The sequence below is a fragment of the Seriola dumerili genome, unplaced genomic scaffold, assembly GCF_002260705.1.
Source record: "Seriola dumerili isolate Sdu_G_001 unplaced genomic scaffold, Sdu_1.0 BDQW01000822.1, whole genome shotgun sequence".
In the NCBI taxonomy this organism is placed as follows: domain Eukaryota; kingdom Metazoa; phylum Chordata; class Actinopteri; order Carangiformes; family Carangidae; genus Seriola; species Seriola dumerili.
In genome coordinates, this window is record NW_019175077.1 from 1210767 (window position 1) to 1231261 (window position 20495).

A 20495-nucleotide genomic window follows, 5' to 3' on the forward strand; every position below is an offset into this window, starting at 1 on the left:
CTCCCCGCCCCGCCGCGTTTGTCATCACAATATCATTGCAGGACCAATCAGGAGCGAGCTGACGCATAATTGATTCACAAGTTACAGGCTGGGTAACAGAGGGGTCTCCTGCCGCCTCCTGCTGTCTGAGAGGATCAACTTATATGAACTCGACACAGGAGAGTTTTTTTCTTTCCCCACAGGGCGTCAGATATAATGTGCAAATATAAAAACAGAGCCCACAGACAAATGCTTTAACTTTTAGCTACTGGAAAAGAAGGGTCCATTACCAGCAGCAGTAGTAGGCTAATGGTTAATTAAGATGTAATATAATCACCTTGCTTCTAATGATAATATTGCAAAATTGCGGTTCTCCCCAGACAAATTTGACAACCGTGCCTATCCCAGTCATGAGAATTTCCAAAATTACCTGTGCACTGGAATCAATGAAAGAAAAGAAAAGCAGTTTGGAACATCAGTGATATTTTTTTTATTAGCAGTAGCTATGATCATTTTCTTCTCCAACCCTTCTTCATGGCAGCCTTCATGACCCTTGAGTTTTACCACTCAAACTCTTTTATAATGAGCAGGTTTAGCCCATTCTGGTTTCCTGCTTGTCTACTTACACACACTTTGCCTGTCACACACACACGTCACATTTTCAGCATTCAGTAAATCAAGCATCACCATATTTGTTGTATTGAGGTTATCGATGTGCTCATAAATATTGATTTATAGTGTGCGGGGAGATGTCTGGTAGTTTATCTCCAGCGGATGCCCAGCAGGTGGCAGCTCACAGCCCACAACTTCAAGGCAGTGCCTTCATCCCGACCTGCCCTGCAGCTCTGTGCACTGGCGCAGTCCCTGAAAGGAAAGGAAAAACTGAGTTATTAAGTCCTTTGCGCATTTATCATTTAATTCTCTTCAAGTTTTAAAACAGCCTGTTTCTCTTTATCTAATCCTCTTCTGTTGTGATTGGTATGGAATTAATGAGGTAAATGAATGATGAATGATGGTCTACATGGATTTACCTTGACAGTGAATGTCAAATGATGCTGCCTAATATCTGTTATTTCACAGGCGGTTTGTTAAGTAGCATGGTTCGGCTAATTTGAATGAATTGATCTATGTATTGTTGTGACTTCAATAGCATTTCAAACTGACTTGTAGTATCCTCCATTGAGCAGCTGGTGCTCAGGAGTGACGGTGCAGTAGAGAGTGGTGTAGGCTCCTTCTGCTGGCGTCCTCATCAGCGAACTGAATAAGTTGGCTAGATCCACGAGAGGGCGCTTTATGTGCCGGGTTATTTCAGTGTTCACCACTCCAGGGTCCACCGCGTAAGCTGTCACACCTAGGACTGGAGGGAAAGGGGTGGATGTGGGAACAGGGCTCATTTTAAAATGTGTTAATGTAGATGCCAGTTTCTCAAAACATACACGCTTTTTCTGTCGCACTACATTATTTTGGTCAGTCTGGAATAAAGAAAGTATACCAGTAGTCAAACACAAATTACACGATGTAGGCACGTACAGTGAAATATATCAGCTCAATACCAGAATCCATGATACAATAACTCTAATCATTTACAAAAATCGTACTTATCTCTATAGATTTCTTTAGATTAGTAATGAGACTGAAAGAGTGTGGCAGGTTAAGTGATAATTAATTCTTCAAAATGACTGTGTTTTCTACAAACATGTTTCTCCATGCTCTGTTTCTTGCCCAGAGCGATTGTGGTTGAAGCATGAGACTCTCACACTGGCAAGAGATGCAGATCCATTTTTTATGCACAGCGAAAGAGACAGAGAGGCACAGAAAGAGACATAAAGACAAACATACATAATCCTCTCTTTCTGTCACATACACATCCCCTACCCTCAGTCCTCTTGGCCAGCTCTCTGGTGAACAGGACGTTGGCCAGCTTGCTCTGTGCGTAGGCCCTGACAGGGTGATAGTTTTTCTCACCGCTCAGGTCATCAAACTGGATCTTGCCCAGAGCATGAGCTGCCGATGACAGGTTGATAACCCGGGATGGGGCTGAGTGCTTCAGCAAGTCCAGTAGCAGGAAGGTCAGGAAGAAATGACCTACAGGGAGAAAAGTGTTTGAAAAATAAAAACTGTGAAGAAATAGATTTATAAGCAACTTTAAAAGAAGTACAAAAAGGCTTTATTGACTCAACTGTGATGAGAACAGACACCAAAATGAACGGGTCGATCATTTGTTCAATTGATGCATGCTAAAGCTTCATTTCTAGAGTGAAAAGTAGTGAGGAACCACTGGTATGGGCATATAAAGATTTCAGTACATTTTTCAATAAGAGGCCCCCATAATTCCTTGTGACATCCCTGCCTTTAACTTAATACAAGGACAAGCAATATTTTCATCTCCTACCCAAGTGATTGACTCCAAACTGCATCTCATATCCATCCACTGTCGTAGCATAAGGGCAAATAGCCACACCTGCATTGTTGATCAGGTAGTGAAGAGCTTTTTCAGCTGGAAAACATAATATTTGTTACACACATCACAGTCCAATTACAGTAAACATTTTACACTGTATTCTGGAGTTTACGTGTGTGTGTGTGTGTGTGTGTGTGTGTGTGTGTGTGTGTGTGTGTATGTGCCACCCACTGTTGTAGATATTCTCAGCGAACAGGCAGATCGATTTGGTGTCGGCCAGATCCAGTTGCCTGGCGACTACCTTGGCTCCCTTCACCTCCCTCAAGATGTCACGAGCAGCTTGCTCTCCTCTTGCCATGCTTCTGCATGCCAAAATCACCCTCGCACCTACAGAGATTAATATCTCTCAGTGATGAGTGTGTTTGCATGTACATGCATGTTGAAATCTGATCAAGGTAAGGCGATGCTGCGCTTACTTTTAAACATTTATCTTTGTCTAAGTGTTTATCTCTCGGCCCATATGGCACTACTGTCTGCTCTCATATGTTTTTAGCTGTCTTTTATTAATACCATTACTGATCTCATTACACTAAACAGTTTAATACTTGAGCCACCTCTTTATATTTGTTATTCTTGTATGAACTTGTTAGGCTTAAAATGTTTTCCACACAGGTACTCTGAGTCACACACACACACAAAAAGGAATATTTCAGTAATACTAAGAGTTTAAGTCATCATGGTACTCATTATTCTGTCTTTGAATGTGCTGCTCTGTTTGCTTGCCTCTGCTGGCCAGGTCTTTAGCTGTCTCTTTTCCAATTCCAGTGTTAGCCCCAGTTACTATAGCCGTCTTTCCCTCCAGACACACGTCCGAAGACCAGTTTGGGACAAACAGAGACCTGAGGAACGAGATATGAAGGTATAAATGATTCAAGCAGTACTAAAGTGGATCTTGACACCAAACATGAGGGTGGACAGTCCATTTTTACTGTCACCAGAATGAAACAGAACTTTATAAAAGGAGTGAAGAGAATAAAAAACCTTGTTTATGTGACATGTCAGTTTAACCTTACAGTATTACAAGGAGCATGAGGTTTACTTGACATTTCAGTTTCTGTCTTAACTGACTTGAAAAAACAATATCCACCCATCTTATACTCAAGCTGAAATTGCGAATTGTGAATTCTATTTGGCTTACATCTGGTATCTAGTCCTGAAATAACATATATGACTGCAATGCATATTACTGCGTTATGCAATGCATTACTAAAAAAAAAAAACATTTTTTAAGAGAGAAAATTCTACTTTTATCTCATCTTTTTTCTGGTGATGATATCCTTTAAGAAGTTTCTCACCTGATTGCTTGCATTTCTGTAGTTGATGATATAAAATTCCAATATCCCTCCTGAACTTTCAAGACTCTGATGCTGTCTCAAGACTCAAGTCCAGAGAAATGAAACTGAGGACAAAAATGAGAGAGAGAGGGAGAGAGGGAGAGAAAGAATCACAGCTTTATTTGCCCATAAAATGGTTTAGAGTGCAGTGGGAAGTCATCATTAGATATAAACCCCCTTCTGTTGATAGTGTGTCATGTACTAATCAATTATGGCAAAATTTCAAAATGTTTCAGGGTAAGCAATCACATGACATGTGCTGCAGTGTTTCAATAAGTCTAAGTAACAGGGAACTTTTTGTATTTACAACAAAACCAAGTTTGACCATCGACTCAGCAGACTAAACACAGCAGATTGCTCTGATGGCATTTATATTTTCCTCAGTTTTCTTCCCAAAAATTACTTTTTCAAGTATCCATGGTGTCCGTCCGCGGTAAGGGAAATATTCTGAAGTTTTACTTGCGTTAAAGTAGCAATGCCATTATAGTAAAATACTTAATTACATGTAAAAGAATTACAAATTACAAATTGTTATGTATGAATATTAAAAACACTTTCACCTCAGTGCTAAGTAACTGATGAACCTGAAAGCATCTTTTTAAATTTGTATCTGTTGGTTCACGTGTTGCTTAGTCAAATTAACTAATCTACTTTTTGATGGTTTGATCTGAGGCAATTCATCATGTTCAAAGGAAGCGCATCACGTCTTCTAAGCAAAATCATGATCTGTGAGGAAACTAGAAACTGTGTTTGCTAAATGAAAAATCACCATTTGTGAAAAGTAACCAGTCTTGGCTACAGTGGTCCTGAAATTCAAAACCTGGAGCCACAGGTGAGGCGACTGTAATTTCAGCATTTCACCGCTATGGAGTTCCTGGTGCTTTCCACAGGAAGGTCTAACTTATCACCTACCTTTGTTTGAGGCTGTTATCCTAATTACTGAACTACATGGTCACTTTACTTGATCCCACAGAGGGCCAGAGTATGAGAGCTGAACCTGGACCATCATTCAAGAATGGTTTCCTATATCTGGTAAATTTAGGACCTGCTTATGAAAATATAAAAAAACAGAGCCTTGTCTTTTCTTTAATAGAGATGCGTCGTCTTTTTTTTTTTTTTTGTCCTAATATGCAGTTACCACTGGGGTGGGGTGGGGGGGTGGACTGTAGCAACATGCAGTGGTTTATGACTTCATACATATTTTCAGTCAAATGAGAGGCTGTTTTCACACACATGCAGAGCTGAAAAAAAAGCTGAAATCATTTAAACCTACAATCAGGTTCTGTGTTGCCTGGCCAGCCAGATCTCATGTAAACCATGTGAAAGCTAGTCATAACTTCCTGTTTTCACAAACAACCATAAAATAAGCTTAGACAAAATGCACACGCACACACTCACACACACACACACACACACACACACACACACACACACACACACACACACACACACATATATATATAAACATACTCTTGCTGACCCAAACCAGGTCTAAATGAGTGCTGCCAGCTCTTCTCATGTGGTCTTTCTGTGACGCTAGCTGGTCTGACTTCTAGATTAGTTTCTCCTCACAGCTGCTCACCATCCCCAGGCCTGATGAAAGGCTGCCTGTCTGTCTGTCTGTCAACACAGGGACAAAGACAAAGAGGCCTTGCCACATGTGTAATTAGCATTGCTTCACAAAGATTACAGATCATCTTGAGGAGATAAATGACTTTTTCATTGTAATTTAGTGATCCCAGAATAGGAAAGTTGACAGAGAGAAACCACAGAGGGCAGGATGGCAGCCATCCCTGAAAGGATTAGATGCAAAACATATTTAATTTCAATCAAAATATCCTTTCAGTCATTCATTTCAATAAGTTTGATTGATATGTACATAATCATTGTAAAGCTGCATACATATGACGAGCTATTAAATCGAACAGTCCCTTTCCTAGAATGTGTGCGTTTAACCAGCTGTTAATAGCTCCACTTGACTTCACACATCCACACCACAAATCAAATGAGAGGAAGCACAAAGGGAATATTCATTCTTATTTCACAAATACATCATGCTTTTTTTCTTTTGAAATATATACAAACATTGATCACACAGATGAATCTTCTGAAATATTACTTTGAAAAATTATTTAAAACAAAATATTATAAACAAGCTGACGTTTTACTTTTCTTCATTAAGGCTTGCACATTAAAACATAATGAAACAAATCAAACTGGTAATAAAATAGCTTATCAAATGCACAGCATTTTTTTCTTAGACACAAACCGCACCTGTGGTGCAATAAGAAGAGAATAAAAAAGTCTACATACAGGATAAACAAGCATTGTACCAAAACTGGATGTGTCTCTTTACTGTAAAATAGCTTTGTTAGACCCTGCAAACCAGAAAAAAGGCAAGTGAAATGCTTAAAATTCATCTTTTTTTTTTCTTTTCCAAAGTTTGATTCTACTCTGCCAGATCTTAATGTACCGAGTAGATTGAATTTTCCTCCATAAAAATATTTACTTCCATGGCATGATTTTGTGAGAGCAAAGACAATTATTTCCACATGGTGGATAATTTGTTATGTAAGAAAACTGTTGAAATCATCCAAATGTCAAATTTAGAATTGTTAAAACCTGGAAGTCTACAGAATTTAACCTGGGCTATTCAAATCATGAAAGGTGGGAATGGGAAATGTAGAAACTCCTTTGTATCAAGACCCAGGTGCAATTTCCATACAACCATAAAAACATGACGTTCTTCCAGTCTGAACTCTAGTTCCACATCCAATTCCCAACAAAATTCCCCATCACTGTCTGGAATGAAGGGAGTTTCCATTTGAAAAAGCCTTCAGCTTTCCATTGTAAACTGAAAAAAGGCACATTAAAGATGCCTGAGGCAACATTCAGTGACTAATGTATGAAATGGGATGAGTTTTTCTAGATTGCTCTCCAAAGAAATGAGATGGGCACAGACTGATAGCTTCACATTGCTAAAAGTTGCTTCCTCAGTCAACTGACTGATCAGCTTCATTTTAAATGAAAGACTTTTTTTTTCCTAACTCTTATATTAAAAGCTTGTCTGGTTGGACAAATGGTAATGTAATATAAGTCGATGTAACCAACAGGAGTGTCCAGAGATCATTTCCGCACTGTCCATCTGATAGTTATTGAGTTATCACTTTCCCAGTGGCCGCTCCTCCATCACTTCTTGGACTGGCAGTGTCTCGTCTTGCAATGTGATGTGGGAAACGGAATCCCCTTGTGACCTCAGGCTCCTCTGGAAAAATGGAGCTGTCTCGTTGGCCTCTTCCTGGACGGGGCTTCCAAAGGCATCATCCTGCCCTGCCCCATCACTGCCAACAGACGTCTGGCTGACATAGACAACAATGACGTCACCGCTGAAGTTCATCACCTGACCGCTGGAGATGAAGGTCGTGTTGTGGTTCCCCGACACCTGACCTGAACAGACAAATGTGGAAGGGAGAAAAAAGGGAGATTGTGAGGAGCTGAAAACACAGAAACACAAGACACATTAGCTGTGATAAAAGGGTGAGAAATGGAGCTATTTAGGGGTATTTGTCTGACACCTTCATTTTTTCTTAAAGTACCTACACTTTTTGCTTCAAAGTGAAAAAAACCTTGGTTTGCAGGTATATGTTCAACCTTTCCCTCGCTTATATAGAAAATGGCAAATACAGTGACAGTGTTTTCACCTTGTGTGTTTCATCAAGGTAAAATGTAGTCCCGGCAACACCTACTGAAGCAGGAACTACCAAGAGGTTGTTCTGAGTACTTTGACAGGTGTTTATATGTCAGTAGACAGATTTTTACAGTGATAGCATCACAACTGTGCAAGATACAGTCACAAAACTTTACAGGTGTGCAGCTGAGATCAAAATGACGGCTGAGTTCAAAGAAAGGTGGGAGTGGAGTACTGAGTGCTCATCTTGATAATGTAATAATGACAACTGAGTACTCATGTGTTGGAATGTCAACATGTTGACGGGTGTGTTCAGATCAAAAGATAGTCTCTAATCGGGAAATGTGTAGAAATATGAATATATATGGTATGGTTGTGTAAGACACTGCCTTCCGATTCCACTTTTACACACAGTTGGACAGAGCTTCCCCTATTCATGACATATGTGAAGAAGGGACTAAATCTTTTGCTAACCTCGGATGACAAATGGACAGTGGGTGTAATGACCATGCAGAATAACCACAGACAGGCCACAGCTACATAGAATGCCATATCATATCCTTTTTGCCATATTTGTTTCAGAGTGTCCAGCACTTTTTGTGTGAGAAACTCAAGACCACTGAAAACAAGCCATTTATCAAGGGTTTATGGTTTTACGGACATGGCTGAATAAAATAAAAAAAAAAAAAGGGCTGTTCAACTCTTTCTAACCTTTTCTCTGTCCAATGTTTTTCCAAAAAAGAACTGTAACTGTTGTGTCACCTTGTCTTTACAATGTGATTCCTGCCTCAAAATCATTTGTACAAACTTGTACTGTTGTACTGACGTCCATGTACTGTTCACATGTGGATTGGAGCCAACCAGGTGAATTACGAAATAAACTGTGCCTTTTTGTTTTGTAAGCCATCTTTCACCACATTAAGCCTCTGGTTCCTATTTTATCCAGCCGCCTGTCTGACTTTCCAGCCAACAGAACAAGCCGACCCTCCATGACTCACAGCTCAGTCTCAATTATTCACACATATGTGCACACACACACATATACACACATAATTGCAGTAATGTAAGCAAACAGGTTCTAGCAAACACTTTTGCACCTACACATACACATGTACTTAAAAGCACACAAAGCTCTACAAAGTTGCAAAGACAGACAAACACAATCACACACTCACAGAGAGTGTGTCTCTGTGTTCCCCATCTGAGAGCCTTTCCCGGAATACCAGTCTGAGAGGTCTAGCTTAAAACTATGTCATTCCACCACAACTTTGAAAACAAAGCTCTATGGAATTTGCTTGGGTCCTTCTGTTTATCCTTTCTTAATACCAAGCTGATTTTTCTGGATAACCAAGAATTCTAGCAATACAGTTTTTCAGACAGGGATCAAATTGAACCTTAGTATAACCCCTCTCCTGTTCAATCTCCGAGAGAACAGTTGTCTTCAAAATCTTGCCCATTTTCCCTGCTCATCTGCCAGTTTACTTTTGATCTACAGCATAAATTTGCACAGTTAAGGTGCCCTTGAACAAAGGCAGTTATCTTTTAAAAATTAAACTGGTGGAGCCACCAGGATGATGTTGTATAATGCGCAGCTTCTGGTTGTGTCCATGTTTTAGATGGGCAGGTGAAGCCTCTGACCCTTACTTAACCTTTAAATGGCATGAGCGGGAAGCCCATTTAATCAGCTGCCATTACTGCATGATGGGAAATGGTGATCATTTAAAGCCAGCAAACATGTAATTAAAGTACCCAGTCGTCAGTGAGGGTCCAAAAAAGTCTTCACAAGTTTGTGTGTGTGTGTGTATGTGTGTGTGTAAGTGTGTTTTTGTTGGGTGGGCAGGCTTATAAAAGTATTACTCAAGCTGCACACATCTTGCTTCAATTAAAGCTGCGGTCATTTTGCGCAACCCTATGGAACTCTGGGTAAACAGGAGCTTTGTAGATGGCATAGTTCACACTGATGCACACTCACACACACTTAACACTGTATGTTAGTGTGTGCGGTTCTGGTGGTTCACTTGCTCATCAGGCACGCACATATATTATTTCTGCTTCCTGTGTGGTCTCCCAAAATTCAGGGTTCGACTATCAATACTGGCTTTAATAAAACATATTTCTTGGAAACACACAAACTTCTCATTCTTCTGCTGAAACCAATCCCCTGTTATAAGTTGTGTTCAGCATGTTCACCTAATGATACCCCAGTTTGAGCTAACCACTGTCCCGATCAGACTGTTCTGATAATACTGCTTTTATAACAAGCCATAACCACTCGGTGGCTGAGGCACAATACATAAATATGTTTCCCGGATATTTTTTGCCTTGGCAGCATCTAAAGGACTCTGTGAGAACAATACAAGTTCAACCATGTGACGGTAAAACTTTCCATTAAAACCAACATATATTTTATTCTGTTATTCTTGGTGGCTGGTCCCACCTCCTCTGCGGAAAGGGAACACTGTTATGTAGTATATCAAATCATGTATGGGTATGACCCTGTGGCAATACAGTGGTGACTGCCCACACAAACAAAGAACACAGAATCCACCTGGCAAACACAACTGTGGACACACAGTCTTTGTAATGAGACATTATCCAAATAGTGCACAACCACTGTGCATACAGTTTTCATTGACATTGTTGAGTGGCTATAGCATCTTTCTTTTGCCCCAAGTCAAACAAAAAACTGCCTGACTTTCTGGGAATCTACACACAGCTACATGTATATAGAAGCCCATTTCTGCCATGGAAAAATATGTTAAAAGTTGAAATTTAAGTTATATATTATATTATGTAAGTTATGTTATAAAAACAAAAATTCTAATCGTAATACTACTTTTGATTTGGTAATTGTAAATAATGATCTCATAATTATGAGATCAGACTTGGATTTTTAATTTGAAATACTGAGTCATAATTTTGAGATAAGTTAAGATATTAAGTGAAATATTATATAATATTATATTAATAAACAAAATTTTGACTAAAAACTGCACCCTGTGTTTTTTTTTTTTTTTTTTTTTTTTTTTTTTTTTTTTTTTTTTTTTTTTTTTTTTTTTTTTATGAAAATCATAATGTTGACTTAGAAACTCTCATTTTGTCTTACCAATATGGAAGTTGAGTATTTTTATCTTTATTATCCCTAATGTTCATTTATATATTTCTTTGTCTGGCAGTAATGGGCTTCCATTTCTGCTGATTTAAATTCTGCAGTTTTGATTTTTACCTACCTGAGGTAAGAGTTGGTTCAGCCAGTTGACTGTGGAGGCTCTCAGGTGAGCACTCCAGTTCTGTCTCCCCAGAGGAGAGCTTGTTTCCACTACTGTCCTCCCAGGAAAGTCCCTGGCTTTGCTCCTGGCTAGAAGCCACAGGGGACTTGTCCAGGTAGAGATCTCCAACAGTTGAGGGAGTCATCAAGGGAATGACAGAGGTCATAACAGAGGTTGTACTATTCTCTGTTGAGGTGGGGTCCATGCTTGCCAGTCTGTATAATTCCTCCTGTTTTACTAGTGACCTGTCAGTCAGGTAAGGTTTGAACTCCGATGACACCACAGCCTGAGACAATGGCAGGCAGAGTTCAGGAAGTGGACTGGATGGAGGGACTACAGAGGAGGTGTGGAGGAGTGGAGGAGAATGAGACACAAGAGATGCAGCACCTGTTTCACTCTTGCACAAAACCATCTTTTCATGAGTTCCTTCAGTCTTTTCTCCACCACTGATTGCCCTTACGCTCTCACTCTTCTCTTCTCTCCCACTCTCATCTCCATCCCTCTCTCCATCTAGCCCTCCACACGAGCAGGTTCCAGGAGTCCCAGGGCTGACAGCCTGGCTACAGTCCTCATTCTCCCCTACTTCTAGAGGTTCATGAACGGGAATGACACACATACAAGAACCTGCCAAAAGTGGAGACACACTCACAACCTCCTCCTCTTCTGAGACCTCCTCTGGTTCTCCAGACCCCTCACTCTGATCCTCCGTCAGTGTCTTCCTGTTGGTTCCTTCTTTCTCTCTCACTTCCCCTGTGAATGGCAGTGAGACCTTGACATCAGGAACAGAAGTGGATGGGGTCGTGCATGGGGACTCATCTGTGGGGTTGTTTGGTGCTGGGCAGATGAGTTTGGTCGTCTCACATGGTGTACACTTGGGACCCCCACTATGGTAAAGAGGGGCCAGGGTCTCCTATAAGAAATGAAACAAATAAAGAAGCATTGTAAAAAAAATGATATGATTTCCCAAATCCTTTATACGCAGTAGTAAGACACTTAAGTTCTGCATTGATTGATTTAAACAAATATTAAATTAAATCAAACTTGGTTTCTATATGTTTCCATTACTTTTCAACTGAAATTCCACTCTACCTGCTGTATCCTCGTCCTCTTCAGATTCTGAACACAGGATCGCAGATTTACTAGAAACAACATATTGTACTTTAATACTGAATGAAGGAATCTTAATGATTTCTGGTGCAGATGTTTGGCAAAGCCCCTGTTGAACATGCTCAATGATAATTTGAGGACCAGTTTAAACTATAACATCAATAGTTCATATTGTGCAATGTTCATGCATACATGTCTGTTTTGAACTAATGTTTTCTTTGAAATAAACTCTCATAAACTCTCCTCTAAATAAATGTTTTATCATTGAATAGAACAATAATAAAACATCTATCTGAAGGAGAACTTCAAGATTCGTACAGGCCTGTAACTTACCAGAGAGTAACTTCAGTTTGTCTTTGTAGCAGAAGAGGAGCAGGATGAGGAGACACAGAACAGTGATGACTGACAGAACTGAAACAATGACCCAGGAGGGAGCTGCACATGCAAGAAAGATAAGTTCAGAGTTCACTTTTGTACTCTACATGTACAGTCAGTCAAGATGTCTGCTATACAATAAATCAGACATGAGATTTTATCTTTTTTTTCTCCATTTTTGTCCATTTTTACACTTTAAGTAGCAGGCCTAATCTCTTTTATTACTTTCATTTGAGCAGATGCTAAATATGCATTAAATTGTATTTGTATTTAGACAGTGTGCATTGAACGTGTCCTTGTCTTACCTGAAACAGGTGGTCCACACACTGCATCGGCCTGAGCACTGCCTGGATGTGTCTCCCTCCTGCCCTCAGCCTTACAACTGGGAGAGAAGATGAAAACACAAAAACACTGAGTAAGGAGGAATACCTACATGCTGACATTTCTTTTTCCGATACAGTGTGCCACCATGATGATGGAGAGAGAGAGGGAGTGGGAGAGAGAGATGAAATAAAAATATATTCTCCTTTTCCTTCTCTCACTCCATCATCAACATCATCTTCATCATCATCACAGATCCGGCCAGCAGTGGAAGCTGGTGTCTGGTCCAGGGTTCCAGAGGAAGCGGTGAGCAGATTAGTCATAGCAGCTGGCTGGTGTTGAGGAGATACCCAGATGCATTTTCCCTTAAAAACATTCCAGGCTAAAAATTGTGTGTGTGTGTGTCTGTGCGTGTCTGCGCTTGTGTGTGTGTGCATGCACTTACTTAGTCCATTGTTTGCATTGTTCGCCATCATTGTCAGCAGAGTAGAAACCTTTCTTACATGGAACACAGATCTTCCTTCCATTAGTAGATGCTGAAATGAACAACATATATCGTATAGTATATCTCTAGGTGCTGGATATGAATGAAGTGTGTTTTGTGTTCGTGTCTCACCAAGATCCACCTCGAGTCCATATCCAGCATTGCAGGTGGGTATCTTCTCACAGTACTCACAGTTGATGGGAAAGCATTGGAGGTGGGGACGGCAGCGACACAGCTCCTCTGACACAAGGTTTTCAGTCGTCTCCATAAAACCCTTAACTGGAAGTCAGAGGGGAACGTTTTAGCGCAAAGTTCCCCTTGACAGGGGTAATAATGTGTGTTGCATCTAAAACCTCACTCCACAGGCTGAATCTGTGTTGCTGCTTTTGTACAGTTTGGAACTGGTTTTGTTACAAAGAATCAGAGATAATTCTGATAATGACGCAAATTAATGCAATTTCATTTTCACATTTTGAGACACTTTCCCCGAGAACAACCTATACTTTTTATACTATTTTAAGGTCTCTTCATCATAATTATACACTGGAACATTTTCTCATCAAAAGACATCAAAAGACAACTCTAAAATCAATACAACAGCACCACAACAGATGCCTTGGCAGCTTAGTTTTGTTGAGACTCTCAAAGGTGGTTCAACCTGAGGCAATAGTTGTGTAGTGTTGTGACAGCCTACTGGATCTTTATATCAAAAGGTTGGGTTCCTGTACTCCAATGCAAGTAAACAGGGGTCAACTTTTATTATTAAATTTTATGCATTTGTATTCAAGATTTTAGTACTGACCTGGGTCACAGAACTTCTGCTGGAGACAGCGCTTCTCATCAGTCCAGCCCGGCTGGTATTCACTACGACTACATTTCAAACATATAGTCTGGTGGGAATCATTGCAGTCAGAGAACACACGGGAGCCTAATGGGGTGGGGGTGGGGGGGTGGGGGGGGGAGACAGATGAATTCAACGATGACCACTAAAAACTTAATGGAAGAGGAGAAGGAAATTGATCAAATTACAGCCTTTATCCCATTTTTAAGTAGAGGGTACTAGCGGATCAATGTAAATTGTGTGTGTGTGTGGGTGTGTGTGTGAGACAGAGCGAGAGAGAGAGAGAGAGAGAGAGAGTGTGTGTGTGTGTGTGTGACAGAGAGAGAGAGAGAGAGAGAGAGAGAGAGAGAGAGGGAGAGAGTGTATGTGTGGGTGTGTGTATGTGTGTGTGTGTGTGAGAGAGAGAGAGAGAGAGAGAGAGAGAGAGAGAGAGAGAGAGAGAGAGAGAGAGAGAGAGAGAGAAGAGCCATTTTTAGCCAAATGTTCTGTTTTTAAAGATCCTTCCTTTTTTTTAAACTTAGAATCTTTGTGAATGAAGATCTATTTTCATGTAATGCTGCTTCCATTGACTAAACCACATACGTACTATGCTGAAACTAGTTCCTTGTCTTTCACTTTGTTCCCTTTGTTCCCTCTGTGTGTGTGTATGGACTTGTTTTACTACATTTTAGGGGTCCAACAGCAAATTTAAATGTCTGTTTGAGGGGCAAGACTTGGTTTTAGGGTTCAGTTTTAAATTATATTCAGGTTAGGGTATGGGCATTCAGTTGTGATGGCTAAGGACACTTATTATGTCAATGATGGGTCAAATATAGTAAAACAAGGATGTGCGTGTGTTTGTGTGTGTGTGTGTGTGTGTGTGTGTGTGTGTGTGTGTGTGTGTGCATTATTACCTGGTTCACACTTCTTGCAGCATCTGGGGCCTTTTAAGTAATGTTTTTCATCACACTGCAGAGATTTGGAGACTGCATCCTAAAAAATAAGAAGACATAAAATTACTTTTCTGTTATTTTGTTGTTATTCTCTGTGTTCTAAAACAGTCATATACACTTTTACAACATATATTTAAAGAAAAGAACAATTAACAATTTCCATGAGAAGTATGATCTCATAAAGATTACCATATTATATAGTGATTTGATTGATCAAAAACATAAATTTTCCATCACTGCTTCACAGTTGTCCTCAATGGATGCCACGCTTTGCAACTAAAGGAGAGAGATGGCTCCTTCTTTGGTTCATCTTTCAAATCCACACGTGATATTTTGAGATGGCGGTGAGTAATGAGAGGAAGAGGATGGTTTTAACATTTCCAAGACATGGCCAGGAATTCTTTCCACACTCTCAGAAGCACCTGACCACAGCACTGTACGGCCTCCAAACCAGCAAACCAAACCCCAATAGTACCCAATTACATAAGGAGAACCAACTGGAATTAAATGCAATCAACTCCAGGTCGCTTGGAATTAATAAACACTTGGCTGCAGCTATACTCTCCTAGTCCTCACTAATGGGCTATTTAAATATGCAGTACTTGCTTTATTTTTCTTTATATTTTTTGTACTTACGATGTTTATTGTTATGCATGAAAACACCAAAGCAAATTCCTTGGCAATAAACCTGATTCTGATATAATTACCATAATTTTGACAGAGTGTCTAATTGGTCAACTTGCCCATTATGTAAATGATGAGAATAGATTTGCATATTTGCTATGATACTGAATCTCCTGCTGTCATTCAACAGAGCTATAGCGTTAGCGTGGATTACTGGAGCTCTTGTTGCATTGAAACATCTCAGAACTTTAGCAAAAAAGTCCACAAAGGTAAGCCAAGCAGGCTCACACACTCTCACAGTGCATACTGCACACACCCACCAGCCACCCTAAATTACGGGCTGGTGAAATCCTCGCCACAATGCTGAATTAGAGAATCTGGCTGTTATGACAGAAACTACGCCAAAACCACAGTGTCTATATAAATGTAGAAAAATACAACCTATAGGCCAGACTGCACTCTGACCTGAGGCCTACCTCCTTCTTTTTTTCACATTCAGCACTTCTGAAAGCTTCCTTTTTCCCATGAAATGATATACTGTTTCAGTCGTTCATACTGTAATCTGCACAGTAAAGAAACACTGGTACTGCAGAGGTCCAGTGAAGTGAAATGTGCAAATCCATCCTCCTGCTCTCCACACCAGCAACATTTGAAATTGGCTGCCTGTCATCATACTGAAATCAAATCTCTTTTCTTTCCCATGGTGCATCTGTGTGTCTGTAACTCACAACTGCTTTATAAAGATACACAGAGTGTTGTGCTTCTATTAGCTAGTCTTGATTGAGCACTCTTACTGAGAACAGTGGCAAAAACAGCTTTCATATCCTGCAATTAAATATTACATTGGACATCATGCATTATTATGCACTGCTGAAAATATCCTTTGGTAATTATTTCTTCATTTAGGAGCGTAATGTATCCTGGAGTTTCCACTAACACTAAAAGCAGAGAATCACTTAATTGTACAGAGCTGGCAACTTTCCTTTAGTTGACATTTTAAATTTCCTGTAGTTTATATTGATTCTAACAACAATAAAATTCTGGAGGAAGCCCTCAATTATTGTGGAACATTTAAAGATATACATTTATATCAGTTTAAATTAAAAAGAATTGGGTGCTAACTCTAACATTGTGTCTCCCTTGTTATTTCTTTCCCCCTCGTTCTCACACCTCCACATTAAAATCTGTTAACTCTGTGTCTGCCCGGCCTCAGGCAAAAAACAGCACAACATGAGCACTGGCAAGCGTTTAATTATCTCCACTCAGCCTCGCGCACATCAGCAAGTCTTTGTTTTATAATCTAACCAGAGGAATAATGATGCACAGCTCTCATAGCTCGGACCGCAGCACTAATGAGGACCATGTGCAGCAGCAGACAGAAGTGACAGAAGTAAGAAATGTTCCCATGCTAAGAGGTTCATGTGGATGGATGGACTGATGGATAGATAGATAGATAGATAGATAGATAGATAGATAGATAGATAGATAGATAGATAGATAGATAGATAGATAGATAGATGGAGACACACAGTGGTGGTTAATCCGCACAACTGAGCCAGAGTGCACAGGAAGCCAGAAGAATGCTGGGAACTGTGTTTTTGTTACCGCCACCATCTAAACATTGGGTCTCAGTTATGTGAGGCAGTATGTTTTGACACACTAAATATATATGTAAGAGGAAAAGAGCTGATCCACCCCATATGATTATAGGTTATTACATCGGTCAAGATAGAACATCCAACCTCAAAGCTAACTTTATCGGCCCTATATGTACACACATATACAGTTATGTGTGAATATGTGTGTCTAACTGAAGTAAAAAGGAGAGGGAGTGGAGGGGAAAATAGTCGAATGGATGGATAGAGTGGTCAGCTTTGAACTTTGAAGGGAGAAAAAAGACAAAAGGGGCATTAACTGCTCCTGCTGTTCAGGAACTGCCCTTTTTCATCATCATCTCTTCCTGGGTGTTTTGTTTATCTTTTAAAATCCATCACCAGTCGTGCGATCCTATCAAACAGGTGTACAACACAAAATGCATTCCATTTGCTGTCAGAGTATGAGAGAATTTGCATAACGGCCACAGCACCCACTGGCAACGGGCCTAAAGAAGCAAAGTGTGACTTCTAGGCCTCTAGGGGTTTCAGTGATCCATGATAAGGTGCTGTAAAAGCAGATTGCACAACAATTGAATCATTGTATAATGTTCCAACTTGAGGTTAATTCTTGAAAGGCTATAAAATAAATCATTTTGAAGTTCCACTGTGATTTTAACTTGTGTGAAAATCTTATACTTGTAAATACTTTCAAAACTTTTAAAACATATGAGCCTCTAAAAGACTGTTTGGATTATTACCCTAATAATAATAATAATCATAATAATGAACAGTTCGTATTTGGTGGCACCTCTTTTTTATAAACTAGCTGTGTTTCTCTTGCTACCCAGAAAACAAAAATGGGTATCAAGTGACTGGCAGTGGCTCTTTTAGAATAAAAAAAGGTCTCAAAAATGAGCAGGATGAGTTAAAGCCGCCATGGTTGAATAGAAAAATATATAATCACAATTTAAAGGAACTCAGCAGAAGGATTATGCTTAGCAGGGAAGAAGGGATACTGCAAAAAGCTGTAAACAAGTCCCTTGACAACTATAATCTGCACTAATTGTTTTAAGGGAACTTGACAGAGCTTAATCCGGGTGTGTTACACACTAAAGACCATTATAATTCCTCTCTCCACACAAAGCTCTATTGTCATTATATGGCTGCGTGCTTTACCAATCAGTTGAATGTCTGTTGTCTGAATAGTTAAATCAAGTTTGGATCTGCAGGCCTGAGGCAATGTAGTGTTATTGCTCAAGCCAAGGTAGACAAAACACTTACTATCAATGTGATAGTGCATGTGTAAAGGGATGGATGGATGGATGGATATAAGGGAGGTTAGAGAAAAAACACAGGAAGAAGAAAATAATGCTTAAGGTGAAGAAGGCTTTTTGTTGATTAGGAAAAGAGGTGGAGAGAGATTGTTGATGGTGGATGAAAGAGAGGTAGATGAATGGATGTATGCATGGAAGGGTAGTGAAGCTAGCTAATAAAAAGTACAGAAGCCATGTGGGTAGGCAAGGAAATTAATCCACCAAAACATAGCTATTCAAGATATACCGACTTTTAAGCTCGGGAACATCTTGAAGTAATTTTGTATGGCTCAATCATACAGACCGTTTGGAATGGATTGGATGAAGTGGTTGAAAACCAAGAAAATGAGGGGAATTCATTGGGGATAATGTGAGTAAGTAATGGTGACACCTAACCAAAGCCAAGGGTTTGAAGTATCACCTTAAAATGTAGCCTAGATGAAAAATATATTTCTTCTTTCCATACACTGACTTGTTTTCCAGGCATCATTTCTCTATTTGCTCAGTCTTGTTACAACTGCTTGAAGAACTGGGTTAACATTTCTTCTGTGCCATTACCTCTCAGCTTGGATAAGAAGCAAGAACCCCCCCCCCCCCCCCCCCAAGACACACACACACACACACACAAACACCCCCCACAGTCATCATCTCTTGCAACACATTTTGGGGAAGCAGAGAAGAAAAACAGGGAAGAAAGTGCGCCTGTTCCAGTCAAAGTCATAACGATGCTGGCTTACAGTAATACAGACAAACAGGCAGTGATAGATCACTGGTGCCCAGCAGTCCCACCACCACAACCACATCTTATAAACTGCTCCACCTGGACAGAATTAGCTGCTTGGACTAAACAACAACATGGACAACATCATGTAATTGGCCATTCACTTTTTTCCTGTAAAATTGACGGTATATGTGATTGTGACAGCGAAACATAAAAACAAACACATTCTTGTAGCTTGTTTCTTGTAACTTGTAGACAATAAAAAAAAACAAAAAAAACTAGTGGCTATTTTCCTGGGGTCCCTGTAGCACAGTTATTCGTCCCTGTGCCTCATTTTGAGAACCTCTCCTCTGGCGGAGCTTACGGGGTTCCCGATGAGCCACTTGGCCCGCGCCGGTCCCCTCTGGACCGGCAGAGAATGTTTGGTGGAGGGAGGGGAGCATCCAGCTGCCAGCGGCGTTTTTGCGGTGAGAACTGGGGAGGTGGACTCGACCCAAACACAACTGTTTCCAGTCAGTGTCCCGGCTTAAAAACTCAACCCTCCCCTCATCCCCAACCCCCTCTCACCAGTTCATACAAATCATCTGACGTGTTGATACATGGTTTACTGTTACACATCTCCTTGTCCATCTACTGAAGAAAAAATCATCATGACTCGCAGTATTTTGCATTGCCACTCATTCGAATAAGATTTGACAGCCTCTGAAAAGTAGTGTAAAGGAGACAGCACACCATAAAGTAACCATCAACTCTTTTCCATGCCATGTATACTCCCTCAAAGCCCTTTTTTAGTAGCAGACGTGTGTTTTTACCTGTGCGTAAAAGGTGACGAGTACACACGTTATCCAGCCTCGGAATATCCAACTTGTGGAGAAGGTCAGTCTCATCTCTGCTGGATAATGAAGACTCCCTCTGAGACAAACTTTTTCTTCCTCAGCCAAGAAGAGGACTCTGAGCACCAAGGTCCGATTCTTCTTCAGATTTCCTCACAGTTAATTACTTCTTGTGTAGCGGAGCCTCCAAAGCGTCTCACAGGGCATTCTTGCGCCTTCATTCCCGGTTGGGAAGTTGCAGTTCCCACCTTTCCTCTCCTCTCATCTCCCTCTCTGCCTTCACCCACGCGTTGTGGAGAAGGTTGCATGCAACAGCTTGTAAAAAAACTGAGCGAATGACTGAGGGAGGGTGGGAACTCCTCCCACGTTGTCATATGAAAGGAAAAAAAGTTCACCCCCCCTCTCCCCCCTGGCTCCATGGACTGATCTTTTTCTTTCTTTCTGAATGAGTGTGTATGTGGCACTTAGTTGTTTTCAGTCATGTAAGATTATCATGGTAACATGAACCTTTAAACACACTGGAATAAAAAAAAAAAAAGAAAAGTCACTGAATGTTTCTGTATGTGACAGTGCAGCCTGCAGAACTTATTTCTGAAAGAGTTGGTCATAACATTTCTC

The 20495-nt window shown here is 40.3% G+C and overlaps 2 protein-coding genes across 2 annotated transcripts; both read right to left on the bottom strand.

Moving 5' to 3' along the window:
- Positions 1-488: 488 nt before the first annotated feature.
- Positions 489-3749, bottom strand: LOC111237248 (retinol dehydrogenase 12-like). The gene is made up of 7 exons (XM_022766267.1): positions 3736-3749; positions 3164-3279; positions 2612-2767; positions 2372-2476; positions 1855-2064; positions 1144-1336; positions 489-843 (listed from the first exon to the last, which is right to left on the bottom strand). The coding sequence occupies exons 1-7, from the start codon at positions 3747-3749 to the stop codon at positions 741-743; spliced, it is 897 nt and encodes a 298-aa protein (XP_022621988.1). The 3' UTR covers positions 489-740.
- Positions 3750-5553: 1804 nt separating this feature from the next.
- On the bottom strand, positions 5554-20179 carry LOC111237298 (tumor necrosis factor receptor superfamily member 11A-like). Its single transcript, XM_022766342.1, has 10 exons — positions 19857-20179; positions 14753-14831; positions 13821-13946; positions 13151-13297; positions 12980-13070; positions 12519-12595; positions 12172-12273; positions 11821-11870; positions 10693-11641; positions 5554-7221 (listed from the first exon to the last, which is right to left on the bottom strand). Exons 1-10 carry the CDS (start codon positions 19929-19931, stop codon positions 6938-6940), a joined length of 1980 nt encoding a protein of 659 aa, XP_022622063.1. The 5' UTR covers positions 19932-20179; the 3' UTR covers positions 5554-6937.
- Positions 20180-20495: the final 316 nt, after the last annotated feature.

What these genes read in the sequence shown, in the direction of transcription:
- LOC111237248 (XM_022766267.1), bottom strand. An exon ending in CGCTGAGAATATCTACAACA is followed by an intron (nt 2,477 to 2,611) that starts GTGGGTGGCACA and finishes TATGTTTTCCAG; the next exon opens with CTGAAAAAGCTCTTCACTAC. An exon ending in CTCAATGGAGGATACTACAA is followed by an intron (nt 844 to 1,143) that starts GTCAGTTTGAAA and finishes CTTTCCTTTCAG; the next exon opens with GGACTGCGCCAGTGCACAGA.
- LOC111237298 (XM_022766342.1), bottom strand. Translation starts at nt 19,931, where the DNA reads ATGAGACTGACCTTCTCCACAAGTTGGATATTCCGAGGCTGGATAACG. An exon ending in TGGACTCGAGGTGGATCTTG is followed by an intron (nt 13,071 to 13,150) that starts GTGAGACACGAA and finishes TGTTCATTTCAG; the next exon opens with CATCTACTAATGGAAGGAAG. An exon ending in TGAACCAACTCTTACCTCAG is followed by an intron (nt 7,222 to 10,692) that starts GTAGGTAAAAAT and finishes TTGTCTGTTCAG; the next exon opens with GTCAGGTGTCGGGGAACCAC.